Source organism: Salminus brasiliensis, chromosome 15 (genome assembly GCF_030463535.1).
Source record: "Salminus brasiliensis chromosome 15, fSalBra1.hap2, whole genome shotgun sequence".
In the NCBI taxonomy this organism is placed as follows: Eukaryota; Metazoa; Chordata; class Actinopteri; order Characiformes; family Bryconidae; genus Salminus; species Salminus brasiliensis.
Window position 1 is genome coordinate 27845640 of NC_132892.1, and position 17559 is coordinate 27863198.

Sequence of the window (17559 nt, forward strand, 5' to 3'; positions counted from 1 at the left end):
GACAAGCTGTGTGTGTGTGCGTATTTGCACATCCGTGTCAGCAATAGGTGAAACTCAAAATAGCTGAATACATTAATCGCAAGGGTTGTCCACAAACTTTTGGACATATAGTGTAGCAACAGCATATTAGGCAGGTGCTCGTGAGGTTTCTGGCTCATAAGTGTACGATGGCAGCAACTGCAGAATTAAAGCCCCCCGCTTTGTTCACACTGCAGTTCAAATTTGCAGTTCGGATTTGTTTATTAAATATGAGGTTTTGAATGAGCGTCCGAAGTTGAATTTATACTGGTTGCCATAGTAATGACGTGTGCAAGTACGCTAACTAGGGAAGGGCAGGCAAAGCTGGTCGCAATTATGGGCTCGGTAATTATGTGATAAGTTGATGCGTCTTGCCTGAAGCATGAACCTAACATTTATGATATACTGCACTTCATGAACAACTACAACGTAAACAGAAGTACAGGCTGCCCAGATAGGACAGAGTTAGCATATTAGCATATTAGCTAACAGGCTAATATGTTCTTGCAGTAATACGCCGATACAGGATTTTACCACTTGAATAGGAGTTCAAACAGGGGCTGCTCACTTGGACTGTGTCTGCTTGGTGATGTTTTTGATGGTCAGTCCTTCTTTGCCGATGATGGCTCCGACAAACTGTGTGGGTACCAGCAGCCTGAGTGGGAGTTCGTGGTGGCCGTGTCGGGGCCCCTGCAGGCCTCCCATGGCCCCGGGATGTGTGGAGTCCGGCTCCCGTGCCCCTCGGCCCCCTCGGGGTGTCGCCCGCTGGGCCTGAGACCCTCCGCCCCCCTCCACGTCCAAAATGTAGGACACACTGAAGGAGTGGTTATCCAAACTGTGACCTGTCAACTTTTCAATAGCCCTGAGGAGAGAGAGAGAGAGAGATAGATGGGAGGCTGTGTTTACTGTGCATACAACAGAGAGGTGGTTTATAAATACACTCACTGAGCAAATTATTAGGAAATGCTGTATAGCTGAAGTCATTAATAAAATAATCTAATCAACCAATCATTTGGGAGAACCAAGCATCTGGTCTGAGTAATTCTCAAATTCTGATCTCCTGGGATTTTCTATAGTTTACTTTAAAACGCTGTAATAAAGGAAACACATTGAAAGTCCGGCAGATGGAAACCTCATGAACCTCATTAAGAGAGGTCAACAGAAAGGCTACAGTAACTCAGATAACCACTCTGTCCAGTTGTGGTGAGCAGAAAACTCAGAATGCACAACATCTCCATCCATGAGGTGGATGAGCTACAACAGCAGAAAATCTCCATATCTTTCAGCCAAGAACAGAAAGCTGAAGCTGCAGTGTGCACAGGCTAACACCAAGCAGGACCGTTCTGATGAATCTCCATTTCTGCTGAGGCTCACAGATGATCTGGAGCCAAGAGCATGAATCCACAGACCCAACCGGCCTTATGTCCAGTCCAGGCTGGTGGAGGTGGTGGTGTAATATATGGGGAATGTTTTCTTGGCCCACTTTGAGTCTGTTAACACCAACCAATCATGGCTTGAATGCTGCAGACTATTTGAGCATTGTTGATGCCATGTGCCTTCTCTTCATGGCCACAGTTTACCCATCTTCCAAAATGTCCTCTTCCAGCATGATGAAGCACCAGGTCACAAAGCAAAAGCTGTTTCAAGCTGAGATGTTCGGTTTTCTTCAGGGGCTTCCAGTCCTTTATCCGAATCCAGTAGAACACCTTTAGGATGTGACAGAAGTGAAAGCTTCAGCGCAGGTTCTACCAGGAGACGAATGTACCTCACCAATATCTCGATCAGTCACCAGCTTCTGTCTTTAAAAGACCTTTACTTAGACGCTTTCTCTGCTGCTTTCAGACTTTCAGTTTTGTTTTCCTCCTCCTTCCTCCCCTGCCGTCTAGAGTTTGGTTGTGCCCAGAGGGTAGGCCCCGCCCCTGCCATTCACGTACGGCAGGATCTGCGTGGGCCCTGATGTTACGAGACCTGGGCGGCTTTCGATGAGGCCTTCGTCAAATACTTTCTATCTTACAATTACTGTCATCCATCACTGTTAAATCTATGGAGTTTTTTATTTTTGCACGCTCACCTCTGGAGTCTCTGGTAGGACAGGAAATTCATGAAAGTCCTCCTGAAAAATCTGCTGGAATTGCATGACGTAAGCATGGTCAACATGGACCACAATCTCAAAGGAGTGTTTCCAACAGCTTGTGAAATCCATGCCATGAAGAACTGAGGCTGATTTGAGAGCACAAACCAGTATACTCCTACCCAGTATTGCTATGGAGTTCCTAATAAATTGCTCAGGGAGTGTATATTCATATATAAAGATGTGTGTATGCAATATGTACACACACACACACACACACACACACACATTACTACTATCACTATTAGCATCACACATTCCTTTCAGTGCTCTGGAAATAGTTGTTAATTGACGTATTCATGCTCCACCTGTGAATGCGCTCTTCTGTAGCAACTGTTGCCAAGCTTTACAAGATGCTGGCAAAAATCCCATTCACCCTAATGAGAAGCCGTAACACACAGCTCGTCCTAAACTTGTATTACAGTGTTATTAATTCCAAATTAAATAAAAGTCCCTACCAGTAGTGCTTCCTAACATAGTGACACGGTTCACAACCCACACTTACATCATCTCACAACTTTGAGACTTTATTTAAGGCTCATGATTATCCCTAGGCTGGGGGGAAACTTGGGACTCATGTACATGCAAGATGTCTGTAACCATAAAAGAGTAACTATAACCAAAGCCAAGGTCAGACCAGGGTCAGAGTATAGCAGGGTCAGCTCAAGGGCCCAACAGCAGCCATGTTTTTTTTTTTTTAAGCAGCCTGATAATCCATTAATAATCGGACTAATGGCTTAATTGGAATAGAATAAGCCCATGTTTATACCTCATTCAGAAGGGACTAGTCAGACTGGTCTGATTGAGGGCACTCTAAATACTATTTCTATCCGATTGAACGAGGAGCGTAATCCTTTGAATAATCCATTAATTTGCTTGAATGAACCACAAGAGTGCAAGATAAGTGCACAGCAAACTTTTTGGGTTGTTTATATCTTTAAAATGAATCTTTAAAATGAGAAACGAGTGTGTGGCCGGTATGACTGGCCTTTAGGTATGACTGGCAGTTAGGTATGAGTGTGTTAACAAGCAAGTTAGAAGAACTTGTGGGACTAAAGCTGATTGCTGCATCACATTTGAGCATAGCCACGGTTAATCCCACTCGTAGGACCATCTGAGGACTCTGAAGGTAGCTACCATACTACCGCTGGCTCACGGGATGCTCGTTGTCATGGTAACATGTACACTTAGTGGTACATATAAACACCTCAGTCTTCATCGATAATCAGAATGATTTTAATCAGATTGGAGAAAATCTCTGCATGTGAGCGCAGCCAGTGGCAGCTTAGAAGACCTGAAGTATTGAACCCACGACCCCCCGCGATTAATAACCCAGTTGTGTAGCACTGAGTTCAATGGGATTTTTGTTCTCTAAAGTTCTCTAAAGCCTGTCCAAGCTGGCAGTAGCTTCTATGAAAGAACACATCTGTGACACATCCAAGAACCTTAAAACCTGATCACTACAAGCCATATGAAGGACAATACACATGAACAGAGCCTTCACAGACACAGGCTAGTAGTTTGTGGGGTGAACGGCTGGAAAGATGAAGAGACGGCTGTAAGTATGAACAGATGGAGGAAGGATGGAGGGATGGGTGCGGAGTCTCTTACTCTTTAGCTTCTTCTTTTGAAGCATAGGTGACATTCACCACAGCTGTGTCTGAGTCAGCGTTAACTACAGAGAGAGAGAGAGAGAGAGAGAGAGAGTTGGGGTCAATCTAAAAATACATTCATACATTTTGTCACATTTTGATTATTATGCCATTCACAGCTGGTCTGGTCACAGAGTCTGAGTCACACACTCACACACACACACACATACACACACACACACACTCTTATGCAAAAGTTTGGACACGCCACGTCTTGCTACGGTTTATTTACTAAACATAATGTCTATCCATCCATCCTTGTATCCCCTTTTATCCTCGTCAGGACCGCGGTGGGTCTGGAGCCTACCCGGAATCGCTGGGCACAAAGCAGGAATACCTAGGGGCACTAGCACCTAGAGGCAATTTAGCCAAGCCATTTTACATAATGGGTGTGTTTTGAGAGGCAGGAAGAAACCAGAGCACTCAGGGGACACCCATTCAGACACTGGGAGAACACACCAAACTCCCCCCACTTGAACACTGAATACAGTTTAAATGTGTCTTAATACATTCAATTCAGATCAGCAATAGAACAGAATGGTGTCTAAAATGTTCACTTACAACAAAAACTAGGGGTGCCAAAACTTTTCCTTAAGGCTGTACGTACATGTTAAAAAAAAGAATACTACTTGTTGACATAATATGAATCTGGCAGATGTTCTTCATATTGTGTGAAATGCTCCAAAATGACTTGGAATAAAGACGATTCGAGGCATGGACTCCACAAGACCCTTGAAGGTGTCCTGTGGTCTCTGGCACCAAGACGTTTCCAGCAGATCTTTTAACTTGTGAGGTGGGGCCTCCAGGGATCACATCGGTTAACCTTAGGTGCCCATGACCCTGTCGACAGTTGTCCTTTCCTGGCCACTTTTGGTCGATACTGACCACTGCATACCAGAAAAACCCACCTGCCTGACGTTTTGGAGATGTTCTCCCCCAGTCGTCTAGGCAACACAGTCTCTGATTCTTCTGCTTGTCCATCACTCCTGCTTTAACAACTTCATCACCTTTATAAGAACGGACTGTCCACTCACTGCCTAATATGTGGATCCAACCCCTTGACAGATGAGGCCACTGTAGATGAAGATAATCAATGTTTTTCACTTCACCTGTCAGTGGTGCTAATGTTATGGCGGATTGTTGTACATGTTGGACCGTTCAAAACTGTAGGCGTTTGAGGACGCATGAATAAATACAAATGAAGAACTTAACAATACACTGTGATTGGTGTGTGTGTGTGTGTGCTTAACCACTTCCAAAGTGCTCACCCAGTTCTCGTCAACGACCTGTTTCATTTAAACAGTCCCTGGGTTTTTACTCAATTGTGCTCGACTAGTTTTACCTAATATAGATCACCATAAAACTTTCTCATCTGATTACTTACATAAGCATTATTATTTTTTGTATTATTTCTCTGAAATCTTATGTTTAAATATGCAAATAAGCCATTATCTAATTTAAAAAATGTGCTCATTAGAATACATTTAATATTTCTGTAAATCAGAACATACCGTCACCAGCCATAAAAGAAACACTGCCAAGTCTGCAGGCATAAAACACTATATTACTCAGACTATGAATGTACAAAGCTACAGAATACAGATAAGGATGAAACTGGAAAATCAGTGCCCAAAAAAAAGTTAATTTGAGAAAACCACCTTTAAAAGATCTGTATTATGAAATTACATATGCATAAACAAAGAAAAGCACCCATTTTTCTTTCATTATTAGTTGCTGATACAAAGAAAATGACCATATTTGGATCTGATAATCATACTTGGATATCTGATCTTTGCAGGACAGAAGCTGGACCTGTGAGGACATGGTGCAGACAGTGGCTGTAGCACTGCACGTTGCTTCTGAACGGCAACTTCCACTAAATGGACAAAAGCTCATTTGTTGGAGTAACTGACTCTACTGTCCAGAGAAGAAGGCTTTCTACTAGACTTTGGAGGAGCATTGCTGTGAGGATTTGATTGAATTTAGCTACAAGAGCATTAGTGAGGTCAGTGTTAAACGATCCCCACCCCACCTCATCCTTAAAACTCACATATCCCAAAAGTAAACGGTTCCACTGCTGCACAACTCAATGCTGGGAGGGAGGGGTGGCTTTATAGCCCCCGTCTGTCATTAGGCATGGTGTCAATAGGTTCAGGTGTATCACACTAGAGAGTACTCTTCTATTGGCAGTACTTCTCCACAGGGACTAGACAAGCAGACACACACACACACACACACACACACACACACACACACACACACACACACACACAAACACCTTTGTCATCAATTGGGTGACCTAAAGAAGCTAGATGCATTTATTAGAAGGGGTGTCACAAACATTTGGAAATGCAGAGTATTTGAATACTAAATTGGAAAGAAAGAAATCCACAGATACAAACTAAAAAAGTGCAGAAAAAAAAAAAAAAAAAAAAAAAACAACAACAGGCCAAAAACACATGATTGCATGTCTGCAGTGTCTCGTCTCAACACACCGTAGGGTGTGTTCTGTACAGGATTCTGGAGAAAAGCAGCAAACAGTTAGTAAGGGTGTGTGTGTGTGTGTGTGTGTGTGTGTGTGTGTGTGTGTGTGTGTGTGTGTGTGTGTGTGTGTGTGTGCAGAGCTAAACGATTGAGAGGTGTTTGTTTTTGCCGGCGAGGTTTCAGTTTTGCTTTCCTATGCTGAGAACATTGCGTCCTGTTTACTGAGGATTCAATGGACAGATAACGTTTAAGAGCTGCATATACACGCCTGTCCTTACAGCACATTACAATACCCCACTGCTACAATGCCCCTACTACAGTCTCAAAATATGGGGGTGTTGGAATAGCGTCAAATGTGCAAGTATCGCAGATGGGGATCTTATTGCTGAATGCAATCAAATCCTCACAGCAACGCTCCTCCATAACCTAACCTTCTTCCCTGGACAGCAGAGACAGTTACTCCAACAAAAGCAGGATAAACACTTTAATATCCTTGATTTCAGGAGAATAAATGAATAAGCAAGGTGTCCCAATACCTTTGCCCATGCAGTCTACAGTGATCCATCATGCTTACTACTTAAAGATTTGCTTTAGAAACAAAATGTTAAGCTTTTTTTTCTGATGTTCATCAGTTACCATAGTAACCAAAAATAAACCAGATTTGGGAAAAGTCAGTTTAGAAAGTTGTTGCTCCAGTAAGTTAGCACACACACACACACACACACACACACACACACACACACACACACACACACACAAGAATGCATACTGTGGGTGGGTGGTTGTGACGGCTGCTTTACTACATGCAGACGTTTGCATCTATTATCAAGCGCCTGCCTGTCGCCCAGTGACAGGAAGCCCTAAATCAGAGCACTCAACACACTCACACACACAGACATGTGGACGGACCTCCCGGAGATCAAAGAACCACAGACTACTTGACACATCCCCCTGAGACAAGAAACCCAGCTTTCTAAACAGCATTTCCGCTAAAACAGCATTTCCACACACACACACACACACACACACACACACACACACACACACACACACACACAAACTCTCTACAACTCCAAAAGAGTCGGAAGTGACGTCTCTAAAACGATGGCAAAAGTACAACCCCGTCACACATCCCTGTTTAATAACAGAGGGTATGCATGTGACGTCACCGGTGGCGGGAGTCACTGCAGCCACGCCCACAGCCCACAGTCACTGGCAGCGGAAGAGCCGCTGCACGACTGACTGTACACACGGATTCAGCAGAGTTCAGAGCTTATATACAGACTGCTGAAAGCTCAAGAACAGACAAACGAACAGACTGCAGCAAATCAGATCATCCACTGCATCGCACAGCTTCTCTGAGGAGGACTGGACTGGCCGTCAGACTGTTTACGCGATGCACTCGTATAATGACGTATCAAAACTCTTTCACTAGCTTGTGGAATTCTGATCCCCATAAAGTGATCTAGATTCTCACATGTGGAGAAACGGCTTCGGACACAGCTCTTTCTCCAGCAACGCAATAGCAGCTTCAGGGTCACTGCTGGTCACTAGCATCTCTATCGCTGCTACTCTGGGCTTTGCGCTCATACACGCTGCTCCCTGCATGTAAGTAACTGCTGTAAGTTGCTGCTGGGTCACGCTGGACTTTTGCATTTCGTGTCACCTTGCAAAATCTCTAATCTCACCTTCTGACGGAGCCTGTGTTACATCTCTCTGGTGCTGAATTTTGTAATCTGCACAAAAAGAGCTGTAGAATAGCTCCTGTTTTGAGACCTCAACAATCAGCACTTCCTCCATGCTGGCTCAGACAGAGCACAGACAGTACAGTACAGAGCATGTCATAGGTCACACAGCCAGAGTAGCAGCTCTGTTGACCAGGGACTCGCATGCGGGAAATTCGCCTTTCGTGGCAAATTTCATTGTAATGCATGGAATTTCGCACGTGAAAGTTAACAGACAATTTATGTAGAATTACTCCACCACCTCAGTCCACATGCTTCTTTCACTTTCAGTGACTGTTCTGTTTATTCCAGCTTGTCCAGAAATGCATGTGTAAAGCATGTCCTGTAGAGGTGGCTCAAAGCGCAAATTCCACTTCCTGACTGGAGGAGGAGCCCAAGAGCAAGAAAAGCCCGTTCTCACAGACTGCTCTCGTTAGAATCGTATAAAGCGAGGTTTGATATGAGTGAGTGGGCCAAGAAGAGCAGCTCGAGCACATGGGCGACCTACAAGAAGTTCAGAGCAGCTAAATGGTCCATTAGATGAGTAAGAGGCGGTATTTGGATTAAGGATGTGCGAGAGATGGTTTGTATGTGTGTGTGTGAGAGAGAGAGAGGCAAAAAGAAAGACAGAAAGAGACGGCTTATAAGAGACAGTACCACACACACACACACACACACACACACTCTTTGATTAGCTTCAGTAAACACAAGTGCAAACTGTCGACGCAGTCATTCCCTGAGAAGACACTGATTCACTGCTCAATGTCAGCTGTAAACAACTATAGAAAGTCATCTGTAGTCACGGCGTGTGAGAGAGTGTGTGAGTGTGTGTGTGTGTGTGTGTGTGTGTGTGTGTGTGTGTCCTTTTGTTTTTGAAAGAAAAAAAAGCAAACATGAACAATCAGCCATAACATTAAAACCACCCACAGTATTCGACTTTCAAGACCTCTGAAGGTGTCCTTTGGTATCGGTGAAATCCTGTAAGCTGCAGTAACTTCACACAAAAACTTTTTAACCTTCAATCTTCAAAAAGATTTTATTCCAAGCCATTATGGAGCATTTCTATTGGTCCACTCATCATCAGACTTTGATGCAATATAAAGAACAGCAGCAGACTCCCATCATGTCAAAAAGTGATAAAGAGATAAAAGGTGTACAATAGATATTTTACACACACTTGACCCCATATTCTAAAATTGTAAAAAAAAAAAAAACAAATTGTAACAAAAACCTGTGTAAGAAATCAGCCGGTAAACAAGTGAAACTACAATGATATAAACTCCTCTGTCACCCTTTTATTTTAAAAAAATCACAATTAAGGACTATGGGGGGGTCACAAGGGTCAAAAAGGATGACCGATGACAAATAGTTATCATGATTTGTACACATTAGACAGTTTCACCCCCCCACACACACACTATATTGATGAACATTGCTTTTGCACACAGACACACTCACATTATAATGGTGATCATACCTTGCTCCACGTTTTCTACTGAACCGTACTGAGATAACAGGCTGTCTAATACCTGTGGAGAAAAAGAAATAATAAACTTATATAAAACATTCACTCACACACACACTCACACACACACTCACCAACCCTGTGCTTTGCTGCCCCAGTTTTGTCAGACAGCAAAAGAATGCTTCTGTTCTGTTTCAGTAAATTCATAAGTTTAACAAACACAGTCACGTCTGGACACACAGCCTAGACATGCAATGTGTTATAACACATGTAACAGCTAGATAGACGGACAGAAAGATGGACAGACAGACAGGACGGAAAGAATGACAGACAGACACATAGACAAAGAGGTAGACATCAAGGCAGACAGACAGACTGACAGAAAAAAAGGTAGACAGACAGACAGGCAGCCATGAATGCAGACTGCTAGACAGACATAATAGACAGACAATAATAGATAGATTGTTAGACACAGACAGACAGATAGATATGTATAGACAGGCATACACGTAGATATGTATAGACAGACAGACAGGTAGATAGAGAACTAGAACGACAGTCAATACAGACAGATTCTATTGAATCATTTTCTGATTGATTCTAATTGATTGTGATTGATTTGAACAGTAGCTGCAGCTGTGTGACCACCTTCCACCTTCAGATATATCACAATGCATCAGTGTAACTGAACACACCCCTAGCTAAACAGGTCTGTAGATACATTCAGAGAGACAGTGAGGTAAAGACTGAGAGAGACATACAGAGGGACATACACAGAGAAATAAAAGCAGAGCCATTAGCCATGCAGTGCAGAAGTGAGAGGGCGGGGAAGAGACAGAGAGGAAGGGCATACTTAAATAAAGTGTAGAAATGGGTCAGAAGAGAGAGAGAGAGAGAGAGAGAGAGAGAGAGAGAGAGAGAGAGAGAGAGAGAGAGAGAGAGCAAAGAGACCCAACACCACACCACCTAAATACCACGTCCACCTGCCTGCATCCTTCCAGACATTCAGAGCACACTGTATAGAATCAGTACTCAATATTTAATGACTGCTTGGATTCAGTCCTGCTTTAATGACTGAATTACGATTAAATTATTATTAATTTTGGGAGAAGGAACATCCTGCAAGTTCCATCTGTCTTCTGTGTTCATGACAAAGTTTCCACAACCCACCGCCACCTCGTCAGCTCAGCTCCACTTATCAGAAGCTACCTGAACTCCAGCCCAACATTCTCAGAGATCTCCCCCTCTTTAACAGTCTCCTCCCACATGATCATATGCTTGATCCAAACTTGCAAAAGAAGAATTAAAGTGACCAACAGATCACTGGATCCTTTGTCTTTCAGAAGACAACTCAGACTCAACTCAGACATCAATCTCATTTGATAAAGACTCAAATCAAACCATCAATCTCATCTGACAAAGGCTCAAATCAGACCATCAATCCCATCTGATAAACACTCAAATCAAACCATCAATCTCATCTGACAAAGGCTCAAATCAAACCATCAATCCCATCTGATAAAGACTCAAATCAGACCATTAATCCCATCTGATAAAGACTCAAATCAGACCATCAATCCCATCTGACAAAGACTCAAATCAGACCATCAGACATCAATCCCATCTGACAAAGACTCAAATCAGACCATCAGACATCAATCCCATCTGACAAAGACTCAAATCAGACCATCAATCCCATCTGATAAAGACTCAAATCAGACCATCAGACATCAATCCCATCTGACAAAGACTCAAATCAGACCATCAATCCCATCTGATAAAGACTCAAATCAGACATCAATCCCATCTGATAAAGACTCAAATCAGACATCAATCCCATCTGATAAAGACTCAAATCAGACATCAATCCCATCTGACAAAGACTCAAATCAGACCATCAGACATCAACCCCATCTGATAAAGACTCAAATCAGACATTAATCCCATTCGATAAAGACTCAAATCAGACATTAATCCCATTTGATAAAGACTCAAATCAGACATCAACCCCATCTGACAAAGACTCAAATCAGACCATCAGACATTAATCCCATTTGATAAAGACTCAAATCAGACAGTAATCCCATTTGATAAAGACTCAAATCAGACATCAACCCCATCTGACAAAGACTCAAATCAGACATCAATCCCATTTGATAAAGACTCAAATCAGACATCAATCTCATCTGACAAAGACTCAAATCAGACCATCAGACATCAATCCCATCTGACAAAGACTCAACTCAGACATCAATCTCATCTGACAAAGACTCAAATCAGACCATCAGACATTAATCCCATTTGATAAAGACTCAAATCAGACATCAATCCCATTTGATAAAGACTCAAATCAGACATCAATCCCATTTGATAAAGACTCAAATCAGACATCAATCCCATCTGATAAAGACTCAAATCAGACATCAATCCCATCTGACAAAGACTCAAATCAGACATCAACCCCATCTGATAAAGACTGAATTTAAACCATCCACACTGATCTGACAAAACACAAAAACAAGTAAAAAAAGCCACCAATGCAACTGAAATGAGGTGTTTAAGTGCAGCTGTCGTTCAGAACCTCCATGTTTAACAGTGTTTCTCTGCACATCACTATGAGCTATGAGAAATAACTCATGTGTAATTACATCATGATTGTGTTATTGTGATAACTGCTACTTTGAAGTATGTTTTGAATGTACTGTACTTATAATGCCTGATATGCTTCATCTTCAGGGGAGAATCACCATCATCAGGGTAATTTTGATCAGGATGAGTGGACTATAAATAGAGAGCAATCAGTCTTTTTTTCTTAGTTTTAAAATCAAGTCAGTACACTAATGAGAAGCAGCAGGGCTTACCTCCCACTGCAGGTGAGGGGGAATGTTCCGGATCTGGATCTTACGACTCCTGTGGGGGGAGAGCGAGGGAGAGATATTAGGTTAGATTGCTGTACTAGATCAACTTATTTTCATGGCAACAAACCTGCGTTGATTTAGTTACTAAGTAACTATTGGAGTAGCCTACAGACAGAAACGAACACCCAGAAGCATCTGAGCTGGTCCACATACACCTGTGTACATTCAGACTGCCACATTATGATACAGCCTTTCAGCTTTAGAAATATATCAATCCTACCTGATAAACACTAATATCAAACTATCAACCCTACCTGATAAGGACTAAAATCAAACCATCAACCCCACCTGTTAAACACTAAAATCAAACCATCAATCCTACCTGACAAGGACTAAAATCAAACCATCAATCCTACCTGACAAGGACTAAAATCAAACCATCAACCCTACCTGATAAGGACTAAAATCAAACCATCAACCCCACCTGTTAAACACTAAAATCAAACCATCAATCCTACCTGATAAGGACTAAAAACAAGCCATCAATCCTACCTGACAAGGACTAAAATCAAACCATCAATTCTACCTGACAAGGACTAAAATCAAACCATCAATCCCACCTGACAAGGACTAAAATCAAACCATCAACCCTACCTGATAAGGACTAAAATCAAACCATCAACCCTACCTGATAAGGACTAAAATCAAACCATCAACCCCACCTGTTAAACACTAAAATCAAACCATCAATCCTACCTGATAAGGACTAAAAACAAGCCATCTATCCAACCTGACAAGGACTAAAATCAAACCATCAATCCTACCTGATAAGGACTAAAATCAAACCATCAATCCTACCTGATAAGGACTAAAATCAAACCATCAATCCCACCTGACAAGGACTAAAATCAAACCATCAACCCCACCTGACAAGGACTAAAATCAAACCATCAATCCTACCTGATAAGGACTAAAAACAAGCCATCTATCCAACCTGACAAGGACTAAAATCAAACCATCAATCCTACCTGACAAGGACTAAAATCAAACCATCAATTCTACCTGATAAGGACTAAAATCAAACCATCAATCCTACCTGATAAGGACTAAAATCAAACCATCAATCCTACCTGATAAGGACTAAAATCAAACCATCAATCCTACCTGATAAGGACTAAAATCAAACCATCAATCCCACCTGACAAGGACTAAAATCAAACCATCAACCCTACCTGATAAGGACTAAAATCAAACCATCAATCCCACCTGATAAGGACTAAAATCAAACCATCAATCCTACCTGATATGGACTAAAATCAAACCATCAACCCAACTGATAAGGACTAAAATCAAACCATCAACCCTACCCGTTAAACACTAAAATCAAACCATCAACCCCACCTGACAAGGACTAAAATCAAACCATCAATCCTACCTGATAAGGACTAAAATCAAACCATCAATCCTACCTGATAAGGACTAAAATCAAACCATCAATCCCACCTGATAAGGACTAAAATCAAACCATCAATCCCACCTGATAAGGACTACAATCAAAACATCAATCCCACCTGATAAGGACTAAAATCAAAACATCAATCCCACCTGATAAGGACTAAAATCAAAACATCAATCCCACCTGATAAGGATGATGCAGTTTGGTGTACATAGGCCAAACTGCTCCACACTACATGTGGAGCTACATTAGCCCCACAAAGTGTTAGAAATACACGACCACACACTACTACGTCTGTGTTGTTTGGTAAAAGGCCATGTTCTTGTTGGTGCTGGGTGATCATTAAGAAGGTAGGCCTATTTAAAAAAAACTGAGTGGAGAATTGTCAACATGCCTGACCCTGGGTGGCAAGACTGCATCTTCAGCATATTACATCATTGGGTAACAAGATCACAGGGCTGCATCACCTTCGCTAATGAGATCAGACGCGTGCCAGCTACTGCTCCTCTGCTAGTGCAAAGCTATTTAGATGAAAACCTGCAGCAACCCGCTTTGACTGCCCACTGCAGAGCTGGAGAACTGGTTCTGACCACTGGCACTCGTGTCCCACAGATCCTACAAGCTTGGTTAAACTCATGTAAACTTGAAAGATTCAGCATATTGTACAAGTCCATTGTAGAAGGAGCAGTAATACAAGCGCTCTGCCTTTACCACAGGGGTGCTGCAGGACACAGGCCTCGTGCTCAGGCCTACACCTTCACAAGCGTAGAGAGAGTTCATTCGCACACTAAACCTCACCATGCACATGGAGCGCACAAGTCTACGCCTGCAAAGGAAAGCCGATGCTGACGAGACCTCTCCAATCCTAATCCAATCGGGGCGCAGAGGAGCAAATTTGCTTAGATTTCAAATGACAGACAGCTTATAGATGATATAGATTAACTGAGGGATTACTCTACTGAGCAAATGTAGGGCCCTGCGAAATCCGGCTTAGTGTTCCCCCCAACTTGCTTTATTTTACTGAATTTCCATTTTTTATAATCGATTTTTTACTGAAACTGCTGAAGTCACAAATATATAGGGTGTTAAGTCTTGGGTACACTACACAGATGTTAAAGTAGCAGCAGCACTCACACTCCCCTGTTAAGTTTTGCTGATTTTGATGGTGATCATTTTTGCGCTGACCCAAAACAAAGGAAACGTGAAGGTGAGGTTGTGGGTGGGAAGACGGAGTAAGCTAACATGGTCTGTACAGACTGCAGAGGGAGGCGGAGGTGAGGACCACAGCACATATTGGAGGCTACTCTACAAATAAGGCAGATGTTGGTTTTGTATACACAAAGTACGAGACTATGTACTAGTTGCAGAATGTAGCTGCTGGATCATTTAAGGCAGAACGTAAAACTTAAATAAGAAACTGCCTAAGAACTGCAATTTCAGTACTCAATTTTCATTGGTTATTGACAAGATTCAGATTGAGTCACTGATCAGCATACACTACTAGATTACGAGTTTTACCAGGTTAAAGAGAACCTTGTTGGATATGCTCTGACATAATCAGGAGTCATTTGGATCAAAATCGCATATTGTAACCCTGACTTTATCAGAACTTAAGCAGGTTTCTTCTGTGCATCACCGGGATAAGACACACACCAGCAAGATGTCCTGGATGCTCGTAGTTGCCGCTTCCTTTTGGGAATATAAAAAGTCAAATATACACCATATGGACAGAAGTACTGAGACACCTGCTTATTCCATCTGAAATCAAGGTAGCTTTCTACCAGCTTTTGGAGGAGCACTGCTGTGAGGATTTGATTGCATTCAGTCACAAGAGCGTTAGTGAGGTCAGGATGTTGAATGATCACCAGCCCAACTCATCCTCCCCAACTCAAGTATCACAAAACTATTGGACGGAGCACCATCCATCTTCCCAGAGAACACAGTTCTTCCACTGCTCCACAGCTCAATGCTGGGGGGTTGTGTACCCCTCTAGTCCACACCTGGCATCAGGCATGGTGCCAACAGGATCATGTTTATCTGCTTCATTAGCAATGGCTGCAACTTAAATTGCATTCATTAGAAGGGGTGTCCACAAACATTTGGACATAGTGTAAGGAGCTTTACAGGATATGCAGTCAGGCCTGATTTGGGGGGGGGGGATCCCAAAGCTCAGCTTCCTCCATAAGGGAGACAGCCTAAACAAAAGGCCTAAATCTGACCAGCCTCGGACTTGTCTGAGGGAACATCTCTGATTACTCCTCAGGCCATTTGCTCAGAGTGATGGTCAAGGCTGGTTCAGTATCTAAGGCAGCTTTCATCACACTGATCTATTTCTGGGTCAACTCCTGGCCCCCGATGTCCTCCTAGGCTGTGGATGGACTCAGCTGGAGTGGACACACCCCCACATTCCCCCAACCATGCACTTCCAGAGACACCTCTAAGCTGAATTAACCCGGTTTCCTGCTTCGTCTCTTAAGCCCATAAGCGCATAAGGGACCTGGAAGTCTGAGCAGAGCGGGGAGTGGCAGTGAGAGAGCGAGCGATGGAGAGAGAGAGAGAGAGAGATGGGGAGAAAGTATCCAAACAGCATCCATGTGACTTTGGAATGAATACGGTTTTGTTAAAGGAATGCTCCAGCGTTTCGTCAACCTGACCTCCGTCTGCTGCTTCTGTATGCTATGCTCAGTTATCATCTGCAATATTTTTCAGGGATGTTCTTGAATGTAGAAAATAACACAAAACCTTACATCAATTATATAGTAATAATATTAGCACCACCTGCTTAAATGTTGTGTTGGCCCCCCTTGTGCTGCCACAGTAGATCTGCCCATTCGAGGCATGGACTCCCCAAGACCTTTAAAAGGTGTCCTGTGGTATCTGGCACCAGGACTTCAGCAGCAGATCCTTTGAATCCTGCAAGTGGTGAGGTGGGGCCTCCATGGATCGCATTAATGAGCCTTAGGTGCCCATGATCCTGTTACCGGTTGTCCTTTCTTGGACCACTTTTGGCAGGTACGGACCACTGCATTTCTGGGTTTTACACATTGCCTTCTGTTCTTGCTGCCTTATATGTGATTCCCACCCCTTAAGATAATCAATATTTTCATTTCACATGGTACTAATGTTATGGCTGATCGGTGTATCTTTAAAAACGCAGCAGAAAGGAGTCCAAGACTAAGACTAAGGTACTGCCAGGTGCTTGCTCTCTCCGGCTGGGTAGATGGCTCGCTCTCTCCCTACATCACTGCAGTTTGCTAGTGTCTGCAAGCCGATGCATCAGAGCTGGGTACCCAGCATTTTCGTGGCGATGCACCTGCGGCGGTGGCTGATTGCACATGTGCTGAAGCAAGGAAAGGGTCAGTCCTTATACTCCCAGTGTCAGGAGTGTTAAGTGATGGGGGAGAGTGCCAACAAGGGGGTTGGGTAATTGGATATCTAAAAATTGGGAAGGAAAACTGGGTAACAAATAACAAATAAATAACGATGCAGCAGGACTGAATTTTCAACTTCTAGGGGGCGCACTAGCACTAGCCAGGTTCAAAATAGCAAGTGTGTAATTTACGAGCATAAAATGGCTATTGCTGGTCAAATCACTTGTTTTAACAAAAAGCTGCAAGGATATGCATGATATAGAAGTATATGTGAAAATGCTTGTAGATAAGATTTTTTTTAGGCAGGTGTCTGTGAGGCAAGTGCAATTGGTGAATTCTGAACACTGATCATGGCTGATCAAGTACCCCAATAGTAAATGCAGATCACCTGCAGATCAGC

The 17559-nt window shown here is 42.9% G+C and overlaps 1 protein-coding gene across 1 annotated transcript in view; it reads right to left on the reverse strand.

Annotated features, from left to right (window-relative positions):
- The window catches only part of igf2bp2b (insulin-like growth factor 2 mRNA binding protein 2b), a 57305-nt gene that overhangs the window by 16769 nt on the left and 22977 nt on the right, over positions 1 to 17559 (reverse strand). The window contains exons 3-6 of the mRNA XM_072657326.1: positions 12336 to 12384; positions 9487 to 9538; positions 3761 to 3824; positions 587 to 880 (exon numbers count right to left, since the gene is read on the reverse strand). Coding sequence (XP_072513427.1) covers positions 587 to 880; positions 3761 to 3824; positions 9487 to 9538; positions 12336 to 12384 — 459 coding nt within the window. The remainder of the gene's footprint in view (positions 1 to 586; positions 881 to 3760; positions 3825 to 9486; positions 9539 to 12335; positions 12385 to 17559) is intronic.